Below are 16,228 nucleotides of genomic sequence, written 5' to 3' on the forward strand. Positions count from 1 at the left end.
TGAGATGACATTATTGTAAAATGGGACCCATTAATTAATGCAGTGCTAATGACAATGAAGACTGGATGCAGGTAGTGATAGTAACATGCAATGCTTATCAGTAGTAATAGCCTTAGGCCAGGCATTACGGCTCACACCTTGCAATCCCAGCACTTTGGGAGGCTGAAGTAAGCAGAGTTCAGGATTTGAGACCAGCCTGGGCAGCATGGACAGAGTTTCACACCCCCTTTCTACAAAAAAATTGAAAAATTAGCCAGGTATGGTGGCACGCCCCTGTAGTCCAGCTACTCGGGAGACTGAGGTGGGAGGACCACTTGACCTCAGGAGGTGGAGGTTGCAGTGAGCGGAGATTGTGCCTCTGCATTCCTGTCTGGGCAACAGTGAGACCCTGCCTCAAACAATAATAATAGTCATACTTTTTTAAAAGGTAGAGTAATATTTCCCCAGATGTTGTCAGCAGCTAGGCTGACGGGCGTCAACTGTAGCAACAGTGGCATCGGGTGTGGAACTTGTGCCCCTCACCGCCCCCCACATCCTGTTGGGATCCCAATGCTCCTTGCTAGGGTTCCCATCCTGTCTCCACTTCCCTGCTATTTTGTGACCTTGGGTGTGTTCCAGAGTCTCCTTGGGGCTTGTTTACCCAACTATAAAATGGATAATATCAACCTCACAGAACTGATGTGTGGATCAAACAATTCAGTACATGTGAGGCACATGGGAAGGGGACTGAGTAAATGCTGAGTAAATGACAGTGACAAATGACCCAAAAATGCTTTTTTATTACTGTTAGAGAATTCTGGCAACCCTGTGAGGCCTGATTACCATGATTGTAAGAGAACTGACTCCAAAGAGGTCTCATCACATACCCAAGGTCACCCAGCTAGTAGCAAAAGGAGTTGTGCATTGGAATCTGCTCTGGGAAGCCAGTCTACTTTTTCTCTTCGGTCCCACAGGCATCTTTGTTCTTGTTTGTTGTTTTGCTGGAGCTTGAAATTACCTGCTGCCCTTTGTAGCGTTTTGCCTTCCTTCCTAGCTTCCTTCCCTTCCTTTTATCCTGCCTACTTCCCCCCTTTCTTTCTTCTTTTTGTGTAACTTTATTGATTTTTTTTTTTCTTTTTTTTTTTTTGAGACGGAATCTCGCTCTGTCGCCCAGGCTGGAGTGCAGTGGCCAGATCTCAGCTCACTGCAAGCTCCGCCTCCCGGGTTTATGCCATTCTCCTGCCTCAACCTCCCGAGTAGCTGAGACTACAGGCGCCCGCCACCTCGCCCGGCTAGTTTTTTGTATTTTTTTTTAGTAGAGACGGGGTTTCACCGTGTTAGCCGGGATGGTCTCGATCTCCTGACCTCGTGATCCGCCCGTCTCGGCCTCCCAAAGTGCTGGGATTACAGGCGTGAGCCACCGTGCCTGGCATAATTAAAAGTTTTTAAAAATCAATAAAGTTGTCCAGGTGCGGTGGCTCACTCCTGTAATCCCAGCACTTTGGGAGGCCGAGACGGGCGGATCACGAGGTCAGGAGATCGAGACCATCCCGGCTAACACGGTGAAACCCCTTCTGTACTAAAAATACAGAAAATTAGCCGGGCGTGGTAGCGGGTGCCTATAGTCCCAGCTACTGGTGAGGCTGAGGCAGGAGAATGGCGTGAACCCAGGAGGCAGAGCTTGCAGTGAGCCAAGATCTCGCCACTGCACTCCAGCCTGGGTGACAGAGTGAGACTCTGTCTCAAAAAAAAAAAAAAAAAAAAAAAAAGCAACAACAACAACAAAAAGCCAACTTTTAATTAAAAAATATTTAGGCCAGGTGTGATGGCACACACCTGTAGTCCTGGCTACTTGGGAGGCTGAGGTGGGAGGATTGCTTGAGCTTATGAGTTTGAGGTTGCAGCGAGCTGTGTTCCTGCCATTGACTCCAGCCTGGGTGACAGAGCAAGACTCTGTCTCTAAAAAAATTACTAAAAATAGGTAGTTTTGGACTTACGGAAAACTTGCAAGAATAGTAGAAAGAATTCCTAAATACTCATCACCCAAATTCCCCAGATATTAACATATTGCCACATTTCCTTTGTTATCTTCTCTATATATTAATACCATTTTTCTGATCTCGGCTCACTGCAACCTCTGCCTCCTGGGTTCAAGTGATTCTCCTGCCTCAGCCTCCCAATTAGCTGGGATTACAGGTGACTGCCACCATGCCTGGCTAATTTTTCTATTTTTAGTAGAGATGGGGTTTCACCATGTTAGCCAGGCTGGTCTGGAACTACTGACCTCGAGTGATTCACCCGCCTTGGCCTCCCAAAGTGCTGGGATTACAGGCGTGAGCCACCGCACCCAGCTAATGTACTTTTAGTAGAGACGGGGTGTCTCCATGTTGGTCAGGCTGGTCTCGAACTCCTGATCTCAGGTGATCTGCCCACCTCAGCCTCCCAAAGTGCTAGGATTACAGGCGTGAGCCACCATGCCCGGCCTGTTTTTATTTTTAAGGCTCCTAATTAATTGTGAAATATGCAAACAGAACAGTGCACATGCTGTTCTCTGCCTGGAACAGCCTTCTGCCCTTTCCAGGCTGGTCCTCCAGTTCTTGCCTCTTCCATGAAAATTTCCTTGCACCTATTCTGAGCAGAATTAGGAGCTCTTCTCTAATCTGAATCCTTCTTCCCTATGTATAGATATAATAATTGGGCCGGGTGCAGTGGCTCACACCTGTAATCCCAGCACTTTGTGAGGCTGAGGTGGGCAGCTCACCTGAGGTCAGGAGTACAAGACCAGCCTGGCCAACATGATGAAAACTCATCTCTACTAAAAATACAAAATTAGCCGGTTGTGCTGGCACATGCCTGTGATCCCAGCTACTTGGGAGGCTGAGGCAAGAGAATTGCTTGAACCTGGAAGGCAGAGGTTGCAGTGAGCCGGGATCACACCATTGCACTCCAGCCTGGGCAACAAGAGTGAAACTCCATCTCAAAAAAAAAAAAAAAGAAGAAGAAGAAGAATTGGCTGGGCACTGTGGCTCACACCTATAATCTCAGCACTTTGGGAGGCTGAGGTGGGCAGATCATTTGAAGTCAGGAGTTTGAGACTAGCCTGGCCAACAGGCTACTACTACCTGTCTCTACTGAAAATACAAAAATTAGCCAGGCATGGTAGTGTAGGCCTGTAATCCCAGCTACTTGGGAGGCTGAAGCAGGAGAATTGCTTGAACTCAGGAGGCAGAGGTTGCAGTGAGCCGAGATCACACCATTGCACTCCAGCCTGGGCAACAGAGCGAAAAACACTGTCTCAAAAACAAAACAAAACAAAACAAAAAACAAGAAGAATCTATCTCACCACAGAGCACTCTGTATGATAATTTCTATTTATTTTTTTTCTTTTAGACAGGGTCTTGCTCTGTTGCCTAGGCTGGAATGCAGTGTGGTGATCACAGGCTCACTGCAGCCTCGACCTCCCAGGATCCATTGATCCTCCCACCTGAGCCTCCAGAGTAGCTGGGACTGCAGGTACATGTCACCACGCTTGGCTAATTTTAACATTTTTTTTGCAGAGGTTGAATCTTGCCATGCTGTCTCTCCTTGGCCTCCCAAAGTGCTGGGATTACAGGCATGAGCCACCACACCTAGCCTGTAACTTCTTATTTTTGTAGTCTTCTCCTCCATGAGTTTGTGAGATTCTCAAAGCAGCTGTGATCTCCCAACATCATTATTTAGTTCAATAAAGTTGTCATACATTTGTAAAACTCAGGCCTTGAAGTACAATTATTTTGTTTGTTTTGTTTTTGGAGAGGAGAGTCATAATTTCTATCTGTGATAATGAGATTGCTTCACATATTAATTAAAACAGTTGTTTTAAGATACATATTACATCTCCAGAGCCATTTCTCTTACAGAATGAAGATTCTTTTTTCTTTTTAACCTCTGACCTTTTGCTGTCAAGGCTTAATCTGACCCAGATAACCCTGGCCAGCTTTTTCCTCAGTGAGGAGAGTGGATGCTAGCAGGTTACCTGGCCCGATGTCATTTTTTTTGGGAGCTGTCTTGGGAGGGTAGACGAGTTGTACTTTAGAGGGCCTTGCTCCTCTAAAATACAGAGTTACCTCCTGTAACTTCCTGTGTCTCTAGAATTAGGTCCAAACTTTCTAGACTGGCTTCCCACCCACCCCCATCCCCGGAGACAGGGTGGCACTCTGTCGCCCAGGCTGGAGTGCAGTGGTGTGATCTCAGCTCACTGCAACCTCTGCCTCCCTGGTTCAAGCAATTCTCCTGCTTAGCCTCCTGAGTAGCTGGGATTACAGGTGCATGCCACCATGCCCTGCTAATTTTTGTATTTTTAGTGGAGATGGGGTTTCACCATATTGGCCAGGCTGGTCTCGAACTCTTGACCTCAAGTGATCCGCCCACCTTGGCCTCCCAAAGTGTTGGGATTACAGAGCCATAGTGCCACTGTGCCCGGCCTAGAGGCTTTTCCTGATTGGGTTTTCTACACTGATCTCATCCCCCATAGTAATGTCCTCACTTTAGACCAAAATGACCTGCAGGTAATGCTGATACCCATTAATTGACATAATTTAATAACTGACATTAGGCGAAAGGACTCAGAAATCGCATTTATTGAGCACATGCTATGTGCTAGGGGCAGTCTGAGAACTTTATACATATCCCATTTAATTCTAACTTTCAGCAGAGTCAGAATTTGAACCCAGACATACTGGCTTTGCTATTTATTATTTAGCCTAATGAAAAGTTAATGTCGGCTGGGTGCGGTAGCTCACGCCTGTAATCCCAGCACTTTGGGAGGCTGAGGCGGGTGGATCACGAGGTCAGGAGCTCGAGACCAGCCTGGCCAACATGGTGAAACCCTGTCTCTACTAAAAATACAAAAATTAGCTGGGCATAATTCCAGCTACTCAGGAGGCTGAAGCAGGAGAATGGCTTAAACCCAGGAGGCGGAGCTTGCAGTGAGCCGAGATCACACAATTCCACTCCAGCCTGGGTGACAGAGTGTCTCTGTCTCAAAACAAAAAAACAAAAAAACAAAAAAAGAATATAAATAAAATACAGGTAACAGATGTTGCATCAAAGCACTTATAAATATCTTTAGTTGATTATCTATGCTTGATACCAGCTTACCATAATGTTCATATTACTACTGTTGCCATAATCATTTGTTACATGGCTCTTTATTGTTGCCTCTTTCTTTCTTCTTCTTCTTCTTTTTTTTTTTTTGAGTCTCACTCTCTCACCCAGGCTGGAGTGCAATGGTACCATCTTGGCTCACTGCAACTTCCGCTTTCTGGGTTCAAGCAGTTCTGCCTGAGCCTCCCGAGTCACTGGTCCGCCACCATGCCCAGCTAATTTTTGTATTTTTAGTAGAGACGGGGTTTCGCCATGTTGGCCAGGCTGGTATCAAACTCCTGACCTCGTGATCCGCCCGCCTCGGCCTTCCAAAGTGCTGGAATTACAGGTGTGAGCCACCGTGCCTGGCCTTTCTTGTCTTTTTTTTTGCTCAAACTCTTTTGCCAGAGTAACTCCTCATCTTTCATGGTAAGTGTCATTTCTGGGAAGCCTTTCCACACTACCTAGGAGAGGTCATGTCTCTTGTGATGTGCTCTTGGAGCAGTACTCGTGACCGAAGTATTGAAATGCCTCTAGACCTGTTGATAAACAGCTCCTGCCCCAGCTTCCCTACCCATTCTTCCCTGAATGTCTTCCTGGGCTTCAGCAACTAACTGGGTGAGATTTGGTATAGAGGGACCTCTAGGCTCCTGCTCCACACAGTGGAAGTACCATCAGCCCACCACATAATGTCCCTGCCTAGCATTGAGCCTGATTTCTAATTTAGCAGGGATTTGTGTCATTAATTGTGTCCCCTTTGCCTCCCCTGCCAGTCTGGAAACTTTAAGAGGTCAGAAGTTGTGTCTAGTTTTCGTTTTTATCTTTTAGAGACGGAGTTTCACTCTGTTTTCCAGGCTGGAGTGCAGTGGCGTGATCTTTGCTCACTGCAGCCTTGAAGTCCTGGGCTCAAGCAATCCTCCCGCCCCAGCCTTCCCAGTAACTGGAACTATAGGCACACACTACCATGATCAGATTGTGTCTGTTTTTTTTCATCAGGGCCTGATTGGTTAGAGAAAATATTTGTTGAATACTTGAATAAATGATACCCAGACCAAAAAAAAAATCAGCTTGAAATCGGGATCTACCTCTGATACTGGGCGAGTCAATTAGCCTCTTTGTTCCTCAGTTTCTTTCTGCTGTAAAGTGGTGCAGTTCCTCTTTTTTTTCTTCTTTTTTTTTTTTTTAGACAAAGTCTCACTGCAACCTCCGCCTCCCAAGTTCAAGTGATTCTCCTGCCTCAGCCTCCCAAGTAGCTGGGATTACAGGTGTCCACCACCATGCCCAGCTAAGCTTTGCATTTTTAGTAGAGATGGGGTTTCGCCATGTTGGCCAGGCTGGTCTCCAACTCCTGACCTCGGGTAATTCATCTGCCTTGGCCTCCCAAAGTGTTGGGATTACAGGCGTGAGCCACCACGCCTGGCCCAGTTCCTCCTTCAGCCAAGGCTCTCTTGAGAATGTAAGGGCCAGGTGTGGTAGCTCACGCCTGTTATCGCGGCACTTTGAGAGGCCGATGCAGGTGGATCTCTTGAGCCCAAGAGACCAGTCCAGCCTGGGCAACATGGCAAGACCCCATCTCTTAAAAAAAAAAAAAAAAAAAAAGGAACGGGCAAGAGAGAATGTATGTATAGGAACTGGGAAACAACCTGGAACAGGACTGAGGAGGCTCTTGCTTCTGTGGACTTCACAGAAGACAGACAGTAAAGGTACAAGATGCCTTCTTATGGTACTAAGAAAATATGCCACATGATATTACAGATGTTGAGGGGGGCATCACAGAACGTTGACTTTTTTTTTTTTTTTGGGGACAGAGTCTTGCTCTGTCGCCCAGGCTGGAGTGCGGTGGGTACAGTCTCACCTCACTGCCACCTCTGTCTCCCAGGTTCAAGTGATTCTCCTGCCTTAGCTTCCCAAGTAGCTGGGATTACAGGCGCGTGCCACCACGCCTGGCTAAGTTTAGATTTTTTTTTTTTTTTTGAGATGGAGTCTTGCTCTGTTGCCCAGGCTGGGGTGCAGTGGCTGGATCTCAGCTCACTGCAAGCTCCGCCTCCCGGGTTTACGCCATTCTCCTGCCTCAGCCTCCCGAGTAGCTGGGCCTACAGGCGCCCGCCAGCTAGTTTTATGTATTTTTTAGTAGAGATGGGGTTTCACCGTGTTAGCCAGGATGGGCTCAATCTCCTGACCACGTGATCCGCCCGTCTCGGCCTCCCAAAGTGCTGGGATTACAGGCTTGAGCCACCGCGCCCGGCCTAAGTTTTGATTTTTAGTAGAGATGGGGGTTCACCATGTTGGCCAGGCTGGTCTCGAACTCCTGACCTCAGGTGATTCTCCCACCTGGGCCCCCAAAAGTGCTAGGATTAAAGGCGTGAGCCACCGCATCCGGCCCAGAACGTTGACTTCTAAGCCTTTCCCCAAAGTGTCTGTCAGGTATCGTTATTATTCAGTAACCCATTCTTACAGAAATTAATTGTAAGGCTGGGCGCGGTGGCTCACGCCTGTTATCCCAGCGCTTTGGGAGGCTAAGGCAGGAGGATCGCTTGAGGCCAAGAGTTCGAGACCACCCTGGGCACCAGAGCGAGACCTCCATACATCTCTAAGAAAAAAAAAATTAATTGTAACAGCAATTTTCTTTTTGGCTACTGCCATAGGGATTTTGTCACCGAAAGAGTCACACCGGGCCGAGGCGGGATCTCATTGGCTGCGGCCGACCACGTGCCGCAGTCGCCCCGGCGGTCGGGGCCCCGCTTCTCGGCTCCCGTTCTGTCGATCAGAGGCCGAGCTCCGCCCCCGGCGCGCGGCTGAGTCTCTCTCTATAAAAGGAGCCGGCGGAGGATGACGAGCCTTTACGTCGGCGCGTAACGGGAGGGGGGGTGCGTGTGAGGTCATCGCGCGGGCGGGCGGGCGGGGTCTGGCGGTTTGAACGAGACGAAGACGGAACCGGAGCCGGTTGCGGGTAGTGGACGCGGTTCTTCTGAGAGCCGGTGAGCCGGCCAGCGGGCCCGGGGGAGTGCGGCTGTGGGGGCGCCCGCGTGGGCCAAAGCCGGGCGTGCGCGGGTAGGCCCTACGGGCGGCGCCTGGCCAGTTCCACACGGCGGTGCTTTGCGAGCCGGGTGGGGGAAGGGCGGGGCCGTGACCCGGCGCGCGCGGGCTGGTCCTGGGGGCGCGCTCTGCGCTGTGCTCAGGGGGGCGGGGTCTCGGGCCGGAAGTGGGGGCTGCTGCTCCGTGGTGTGGGGGTTCTGGGCCGCCGCTGAGGTGTGGTCCCTGCGCTGCCGCGGCTGGAGGTCCTGGGGTGGTTGGGCCCTGGGAGGGTGTGGGCGTGGTGGGCCGTCCTGGGAGCTCTTGGGACCCACATTGTAGGAGGCCGTGTCGCTTGAGGACCGGAAGATCGGGTGGTGGATTCAGACCTTGGTTGGGTTCCGTGCGGTGTGACTTTAGACAGGTGCTTTAACCGCTCTGGACCTCAGCTTCCTCATCAGTAAAACGAGGACAGTAATACTATCCACATTAAACTCTTAGCGCGATGTATGGCAAAAAGCAAGCCAGCTCTTGGACTCCCTGCTTTATTCAGTGTGTTTATTGAGTGCCCACTAGGTGTTGGGCACCGAGCTAAATAAACCCTGGCTGTTTTCCCGGGAGCAAAGATTTGCTCTCCAGGAATCCACATTGTGATGAACAGGAGGACAATATAACAGGATGGTATCAACAGTGCTAGTTCAGTCCCTGCTTCACAGTTGTCCTCGGATGCTGCAGGGCAGAGCTTGACCTCTGCCCCATTTTGGGGATGAGGATCCTGAGGCTCATTGAGGGAGGTTATGCTAGGCCGGGCATCCACTTCTCTGATGGCATGTCACTAACAGTAGTAATGATAATAGCGGCTCTTTGTTAGTTGGGCACTTGTTCTGTGTCAGGCACTATGTTAAGTGCTCCATGTGGCTTTGTGTCTTTTAATACTGTCTTTAAGAGAGATTATTTTCTTCCTCTTTTTTTTTTTTTTGAAGCGGAGTTTTATTCTGTCGCCCGGGCGTGCAGTGGCGCCATCTCGGCTCAGTGCAACCTCCGCCTACCGGGTTCAAGCGATTCTGGTGTCTCAGCCTCCGGAGTAGTTGGGATTACAGGCGTGCGCCACCACGTCCGGCTAATTTTTGTATTTTTAGTAGAGACGAGGTTTCACCATGTTGGCCAGGCTGTTCTCGAACTCCTGACCTCAAGTGATCTGCCCACTTCGGCCTCTACAGTGTTGGTATTACAGGCGTGAGCCACCGCCTCCGGCAAGAGAAATTACTTTCATTTTACAAATGAGGGGTCTGAGACTCTGAGAGGTGGGGTGTCTTATGCAGCCCAGCAAGTGGCTGAACCCACGCCTGAGACTTAAGTGTCTAGGCTCTTAACGTCTTTATTACACTTTCTTCCTAAGGTCCAGAGCTACAGATCCAGATGTGCCCTTTGTGGTGGTGTGTCAAAGTGCCAAGCACAGTTTTAGGCACATAGGGAAGCTTAGGACGTGATGCACCTTTTGCTTAAGTGTTTTCATGTAGATTCTCGTTTAATCCTCACCACCACTTTGTGCAGAGGTGCTGTTTTACCCATTTTACAGGATGAGCCGTTTGTGGTGCAGGAAGATTAAGTGACTTGCCCAGGGTCACATGGCTCCTTTCTGGTGGCATCTCTTCCCTGTCTTTGCATAGGGCTCAGTGTGGTGCCTTGAAAGTAATAGAGTGCTGTAGAGCCAGCGTTGAATTCGTATAGATTTGGGATCTTGCTAGGAGAGCGGCTGAAGGAAGAGAGATCCCTGGGTAGGCTTGAGGGAGCTTTTTCATGGTGGTGGAAACCTGGATCAGGAAGCCTTGTAAGGGTGAGATTTGCGTGGTAGTCATGGGTCTTCCGTGGCTGCCAGTGATGGAATTGTGAAGGAAGGATGAGCTGGAGCTCTGTTTTGACTGTCAGGAGGAGCCAATTAATTGATTGAGTCCGTGGATGTTTATTGCACATCCACATCGTGCCTAATCCATGTATTTAGTGGTTGCAGCATTGGTGGAGCACGTGGGACCAGGTATTAATGTACTGCTAATGAAAGTTTTAAATTATATGATGATGAAAGGCCATTAACGTTTTTTGAGCTGGGGTGTGGTCAGGAGACAGACGTGGCTTTACCAGCTGCTTAGAGTTTATGGCAGCATGATGCACTCAGTACAGTATATATAGGAATGTTGCTTTAATAGATTACAAGTGCTCAGCTGGGACCATGTTTTTTTGTTTGAATGTCTCTGCTTGGTACCTGATTTTGCACACGGTATTTTGTTCATTCAGGGATTTTTAAACAAGGGAGACTCTTGCTCTGATTTGTGATTCAGAACATTCTCTCTGGTTTGCTGTGTAAGAACAGATTGACACAGACACATTTGAAGACTGTTGCAGTGCATCTCCATGCGAGATAGTGCTGGCAGGTCTCAGGCGCACTGTTTTTGGCACTGGAGATAGGAGGATGAATGAGACAAGGTCCCTACCCTACATCTTGTTTGTTTAATGCCTCTTAAATTAGATGCCATGCCAAATATTTTATATACCTTATCTAATTTAAACCCTTCTTTGACCCTTTTCAGATAGGTGGCTTTAACTTGTAACTGAGGTACATTGAGTTTAAGTTTAACTTGCCTAAGATCACACAGCTAATGAGTGACTGCCTCACATTCAAACCCATGTCCTCCTGGCTTGAAATCCTCAGCTATTTGCATCGAGTGGATTGCCTCCTGGCCCAAATCTGGTTCCAGAATGGTTCAGAAATAACAAGATAGTAACAATTCATTGTGGCAATTCCTGTCATAAAGGTTCGAATGAGTTGCTCTGGAAACATAGGGATTAATTTCCCAGTGGAGTCAGTAACTAAATTGTGTTGGTGTCTTGCATAACATGGTTTTATCAGCTGATTTGGGGAGTGTAAGACTGTTGATGATTTGCTTTCTGACAAGTTTATATAGATACATTTTTCTTTGACACTGTTCTGCCAACCTGAAAGCAAGTAGTGAGTGCTTGCTATGTGCGAGACACTAACTATGAAGTGCCTGGGGGATGTGAGGGGACGCAGACCTGACAAGTTATTGACCTCTACAGACCTCAGTCACCCCATTAAAAGGGGACTGGATGGATGGATTTGCCTCTTCTGGCTGTCACATTCTGTAGCTTGGTGACTCAGGAGGCCTTGCAGCAGCTTAGTGCAGGAGACCGATGTGGAAAGACCAACTCTATACTAGTCACTAGGTGGAGGGAACGAAGTACCAGAAGAGAGCAAAGGGCTAGGATCTCAGGGTTGTTCCAAATTGCTCTGCATCTTTCCCCTGCCCCTCCCCACTGGTAGTGTTGCTGTCTTATGAAATGAAGAAAATTGTAAGTGTCTAGGTCACTATGAAATATCTGGTATTTTATTGTGTGTCCTCATGGTGACTGCCCAGGGATTTGATTTAAATCTGGATTAGCCTGCTTTTATCTTGAGTCTTCCCTCCCTGCTGTCTGTTCTCTACTAGCAGTCAGTGTGATCTTTTTCAAACTGTAATGAGAGAAGATTCTACCCCACTTAAAACCTGAAAGTGCCTGAGTGTGGTGGCTCATGCCTGTAATCCCAGCACCTTGGGAGGCTGAGGCGGAGGATCGCTTGAGCCTGGGCCACAAAATGAGACCTGGTCTCTACAAAAAAATTGAAAAATTAGCTGGGCTTGGTGGTGACCATCTGTAGTCCCAGCTACTTGGAAAGCTGAGTCAGGAGGATGGCTTGAGCCTGGGGAGTCAGGGCTGCGGTGAGCCGTGATTGTGCCATTGCACTCCAGCCTGGATGACAGAGTGACACCCTACCTCAAAAACAAATCCGACAGTGGATTTCTTAATAGAATAAAATCCTAATTCCTTCCCATAGTCTGCAGAGCCCGTTCATGGTCTGGCCTCTTGACTTCTGTTCCCACCTCAGGTTCTGCTCTTCCTGTTGCTGGCTGGGCTGGAATGCCCTATCTCTACAGCTTCATGTAGCTACTTCCTTCTGATCCTTAAGCTCACCTGTTCACCTCAGAGAGGCTTCCTCTGACCACATTCCCTAAACCCCGTTGCATAAGTGGTTGGTATGAAATGATGTTTGTTGGTGTATTTGGTCAGTATCAGACTTTGCACCACTAGAATGTGAACTCCCTGTGGACAGGCACCTTGTCTCTTGCTTCTCTGTTTCCTGATCCCTAGAACAGTGCCTAGCACGTGGTAGAGCTGGTAGACATTTGTAGAATGAGTGAGGGTTGACTAAACTGGTGCTCATAGACAATAACACCCACGTTTACTAGCATTTGAAAATTAGACTCATTGCTGTGTGTTTATTGTTTTGAATTTGAAAGCCTAGCAGGAAAGGGAGGGAAGAGAATGTGGAGGCTGGGGCTGGGCAGGCTTGCCTGCCAACCCCGAGGGCCTCTCTTGTCCTCACCTGTAAAATGAGGAACATGAAGTGAACCTTGCAGAGGGCTGTCAGGGTTAAACAAGTGTCTGTGAAGCTTCTGGCACTTAGGCCCTCAGATGCCCTACCATCCCCAGGTAGCTCTGCAGAGAATTAACTACAAGGATTCTTCACTTGTAAGGTCATTTGATACTGCTTTTTTTATATCTAGGTGTTGAAAAGCTGATTTGCTTTTTCAATTATGAAATTATTTATTTTATTTATTTATTTTTTTGAGATAGGATCTCACTGTGTCGCCCAGGCTGCAGTGCAGTCCTGTGAACATGGCTCACTGCAGCCTCAACCTCTTGGACTCAGGTGATCCTCCTACCTCAGCGTCCCAAAGTGCTGGGATTACAGGCATGTATGTGCCAGTGTGCCTGGCCTAGTATAGTCTTTAAGGAAAATTTGGGAAGTAGTGAAAACTATAAACAGGAATTAATAAAAATTGGGCCAGGCGTGGTGGCTCATGCCTGTAATCTCAGTGCTTTGGGAGACCGAGGTGGGTGGATCACCTGAGGTCACGAGTTCGAGACCAGTGTGGCCAACATGCTGGAATCCTGTCTCTACTAAACATACAAAAAATTAGCCGGGCGTGGTGGCATGCGCTTGTAATCCTAGGTACTTGAGAGGCTGAGGCAGGAGAATCACTTGAACCTGGGAGGCGGAGGTTGCAGTGAGCTGAGATTGTGCCATTGTACTCCAATCTGGGCAACAGAGCAAGACTCCATCTCAAAAACAAGCAAAAAAAAAATCTGAAGAAAATTGTAAACATTTTGATATCTTTTTTTTTTTTTGAGATGGAGTCTCACTCTGTCGCCCAGGCTGGAGTGCAGTGGCGCAATCTCAGCTCACCGCAATCTCCGCCTCCCGAGTTCATGCCATTCTCCTGCCTTAGCCTCCAGAGTAGCTGGGACTACAGGCGCCTGCCACCACGCCTGGCTAATTTTTTGTATTTTTAGTAGAGATGGAGTTTCACCGTGTTAGCCAGGATGGTCTCGATCTCCTGACCTCGTGATCCACCCGCCTCAGCGTCCAAAAGTGCTGGGATTACAGGGGTGAGCCACCGCGCCCGGCCCATTTTGATAGCTTAATAGGTAAGCTTGGGTTGATGTTTTCTAAACGGAAAGCATTCTCGTTTGTGCATCTGCCTCCCATCATAAAGCACTTACTCAGGCCGGGCGCGGTGGCTCACGCCTGTAATCCCAGCACTTTGGGAGGCCGAGGCGGGTGGATCACAAGGTCAGGAGATCGAGACCACGGTGAAACCCCGTCTCTACTAAAAAAAAATACAAAAAATTAGCCGGGCGCGGTGGCGGGCGCCTGTAGTCCCAGCTACTCCGGAGGCTGAGGCAGGAGAATGGCGTAAACCCAGGAGGCGGAGCTTGCAGTGAGCCGAGATCGCGCCACTGCACTCCAGCCTGGGCGACAGAGCGAGACTCCGTCTCAAAAAAAAAAAAAAAAAAAGCACTTACTCATCCCCTTATTTAATGCCTCTTGTAGTTTAGAATTGTATATTAATCACATTAAAATGGGGCCTCAATTTTAGGCCGACTAGTGTTGCACAGTTCATTTCAGGTCGTGTTTGTATGCGGAAATCCAGGTTCTGTGGCCAGGTTTCGTTTGGCCTCTTGGGGAAGAAGGTGAGGCTGAAAAATTCAGTGTTCCTAGGTTGGGCGTGGTGGCTCACACCTGTAATCCCAGAACTTTGGGAGGCCAAGGTGAGCGGATCATCTGAGGCCAGTAGTTCAAGACCAGCCTGGCTAACATGGAGAAACACCATCCCTACTAAAAATACAAAGATTAGCTGGGTGTGGTGGTGCACACCTGTAATCCCAGCTACTCGGGAGGCTGAGGCAGGAAAATCACTTGAACTCAGGAGGTTACAGTGAGCCGAGGTCGCGCCACTGTGCTCCAGCCTGGGCAACAAAAGAGTGTGATTCTGTCTCAAAAAAAATAAAAATAAAAGTAAAATTGAGTGTTCCTGCAGGTTTGCTCTTGGTGACTCTCTAGGAAACACTTGCCCTTACTGGCATGCCTACTGTAACATGGGCCCTTCTTTTTTCCTCCCATGCTTTAGAAGATGGCAGTGAACGTATACTCAACGTCAGTGACCAGTGATAACCTAAGTCGACATGACATGCTGGCTTGGATCAATGAGTCTCTGCAGTTGAATCTGACAAAGATCGAGCAGTTGTGCTCAGGTAAGACAAATCATCTAGATCATTTTTCTAGGAAAGCCTGTAGGTTTTTCAGGAATGTGAAGGCCTGTATCTGACTGCAAAGCCACACAGAGAGGTTCAGGGTCTTTGTTAGGGCCACCCTGTTTCTTCCTCTCAGCTCTGTCTTTGCTTCTGCTTCAAAAAGAAACTATACTTTTTTTTTTTTTTTTTTTTTGTGATACGGAGACTTGCTCTGTCGCCCAGGCTGGAGTGCAGTGGCGTGATCTTGGCTCACTGCAAGCTCTGGTTCCCAGGTTCTCGCCATTCTCCTGCCTCAGTCTCCCAAGTAGCTGGTACTACAGGCGCCCGCCACCACACCTGGCTAATTTTTTTGTGTTTTTTTTTTTTAGTAGAGATGGGGTTTCACCATGTTAGTCAGGATGGTCTCGATCTCCTGACCTCGTGATCCACCCGCCTCAGCCTCCCAAAGTGCTGGGATTACAGGCATGAACCGCCGTGCCCTGCCTTTTTTTATTGTTTATTATTTTATTTTTGAGATGGGGTCTGGCTCTGTTACCCAGGCTGGAGTGCAGTGGTGCAATCTTGGCTCACTGCAACCTTCGCCTCCCAAGTTCAAGCGATTCTTCTACTTTAGCCTCCCGAGTACCTGGGACTACAGTTGCGCACCACCACACCCTGCTAATTTTTTTGTATTTTTGGTGGAGACGGGGTTTCACCATGAGGTCGAACTCCTGACCTCAAATGATCTGCCTGCCTCAGTCTCCCAAAGTGCTGGGATTACAGGCATGAGCCACCGTGCCTGGCCAGAACTAAACTTAAATAAAGAGTATGCTCTCGCTTGCAGATCCACCATCTTCTGCTCTAGAGACTGCATTCTGAGGCCTGGAGCTCAGCCCCGACTTCTTGGTGTCTATTATTGTGCATCCAGATTTCATGTTTTATTTGAGGACAGTAATTGTACTAACTACTGTCTGTACTAACTACTAACGTAAAACTGTTCTAGTTTTATGTTAGTTCATCAGTGGCATTTCTTATTGCCAAGAAGCACAAGATCAAAGTCAGGCAAGTGTCATTTCAGCCACAATTTTATGGAACTACTGTTTAACAACAATTTGACAAAGATATAATGATTTAAAGACTGGGTGTGGTGGCTCACACTTGTAATCCTAACATTTTGGAAGGCCGAGGCAGGCAGATCACCTGAGGTCAGGAGTTCAAGACCAACCTGGTCAACATGGTGAAACCCTGTCTCTACTAAAACTACAAAAAAAATTAGCCAGGGATGGTGGCAGGCGCCTGTAATCCCAGCTACTCTGGAGGCTGAGGCAGGAGAATCGCTTGAACCCGGGCGGCGGAGATTACAGTGAGCAAAGATCATGCCACTGTACTCATCCTGGGTGATAAGAGCGAGACTGTCTCAAAAAAACAAGAAAGAAGTAATGATTTAAAGCAAGAGCAAAAATATGGTCTCTTTCTATATATG

The 16,228-nt window shown here is 48.2% G+C and overlaps 1 protein-coding gene across 3 annotated transcripts in view; it reads left to right on the forward strand.

Annotated features, from left to right (window-relative positions):
- Positions 1-8,005: 8,005 nt before the first annotated feature.
- Positions 8,006-16,228, forward strand: part of MAPRE1 (microtubule associated protein RP/EB family member 1) — a 33,161-nt gene continuing 24,938 nt past the window's right edge. The window contains exons 1-2 of one of the 3 annotated variants that reach the window (XM_045362749.3): positions 8,006-8,081; positions 14,643-14,766. In XM_045362749.3, the coding sequence (XP_045218684.1) occupies positions 14,646-14,766 (121 nt within the window). In that variant the 5' untranslated portion in view covers positions 8,006-8,081; positions 14,643-14,645. Of the gene's footprint in view, positions 8,082-8,274; positions 8,353-14,642; positions 14,767-16,228 lie in introns of those variants that run through there. The other 2 variants (XM_015457626.4, XM_045362751.3) reach the window with 2 other exon arrangements.

The sequence above is a fragment of the Macaca fascicularis genome, chromosome 10 (assembly GCF_037993035.2).
Source record: "Macaca fascicularis isolate 582-1 chromosome 10, T2T-MFA8v1.1".
Classification (NCBI taxonomy): domain Eukaryota; kingdom Metazoa; phylum Chordata; class Mammalia; order Primates; family Cercopithecidae; genus Macaca; species Macaca fascicularis.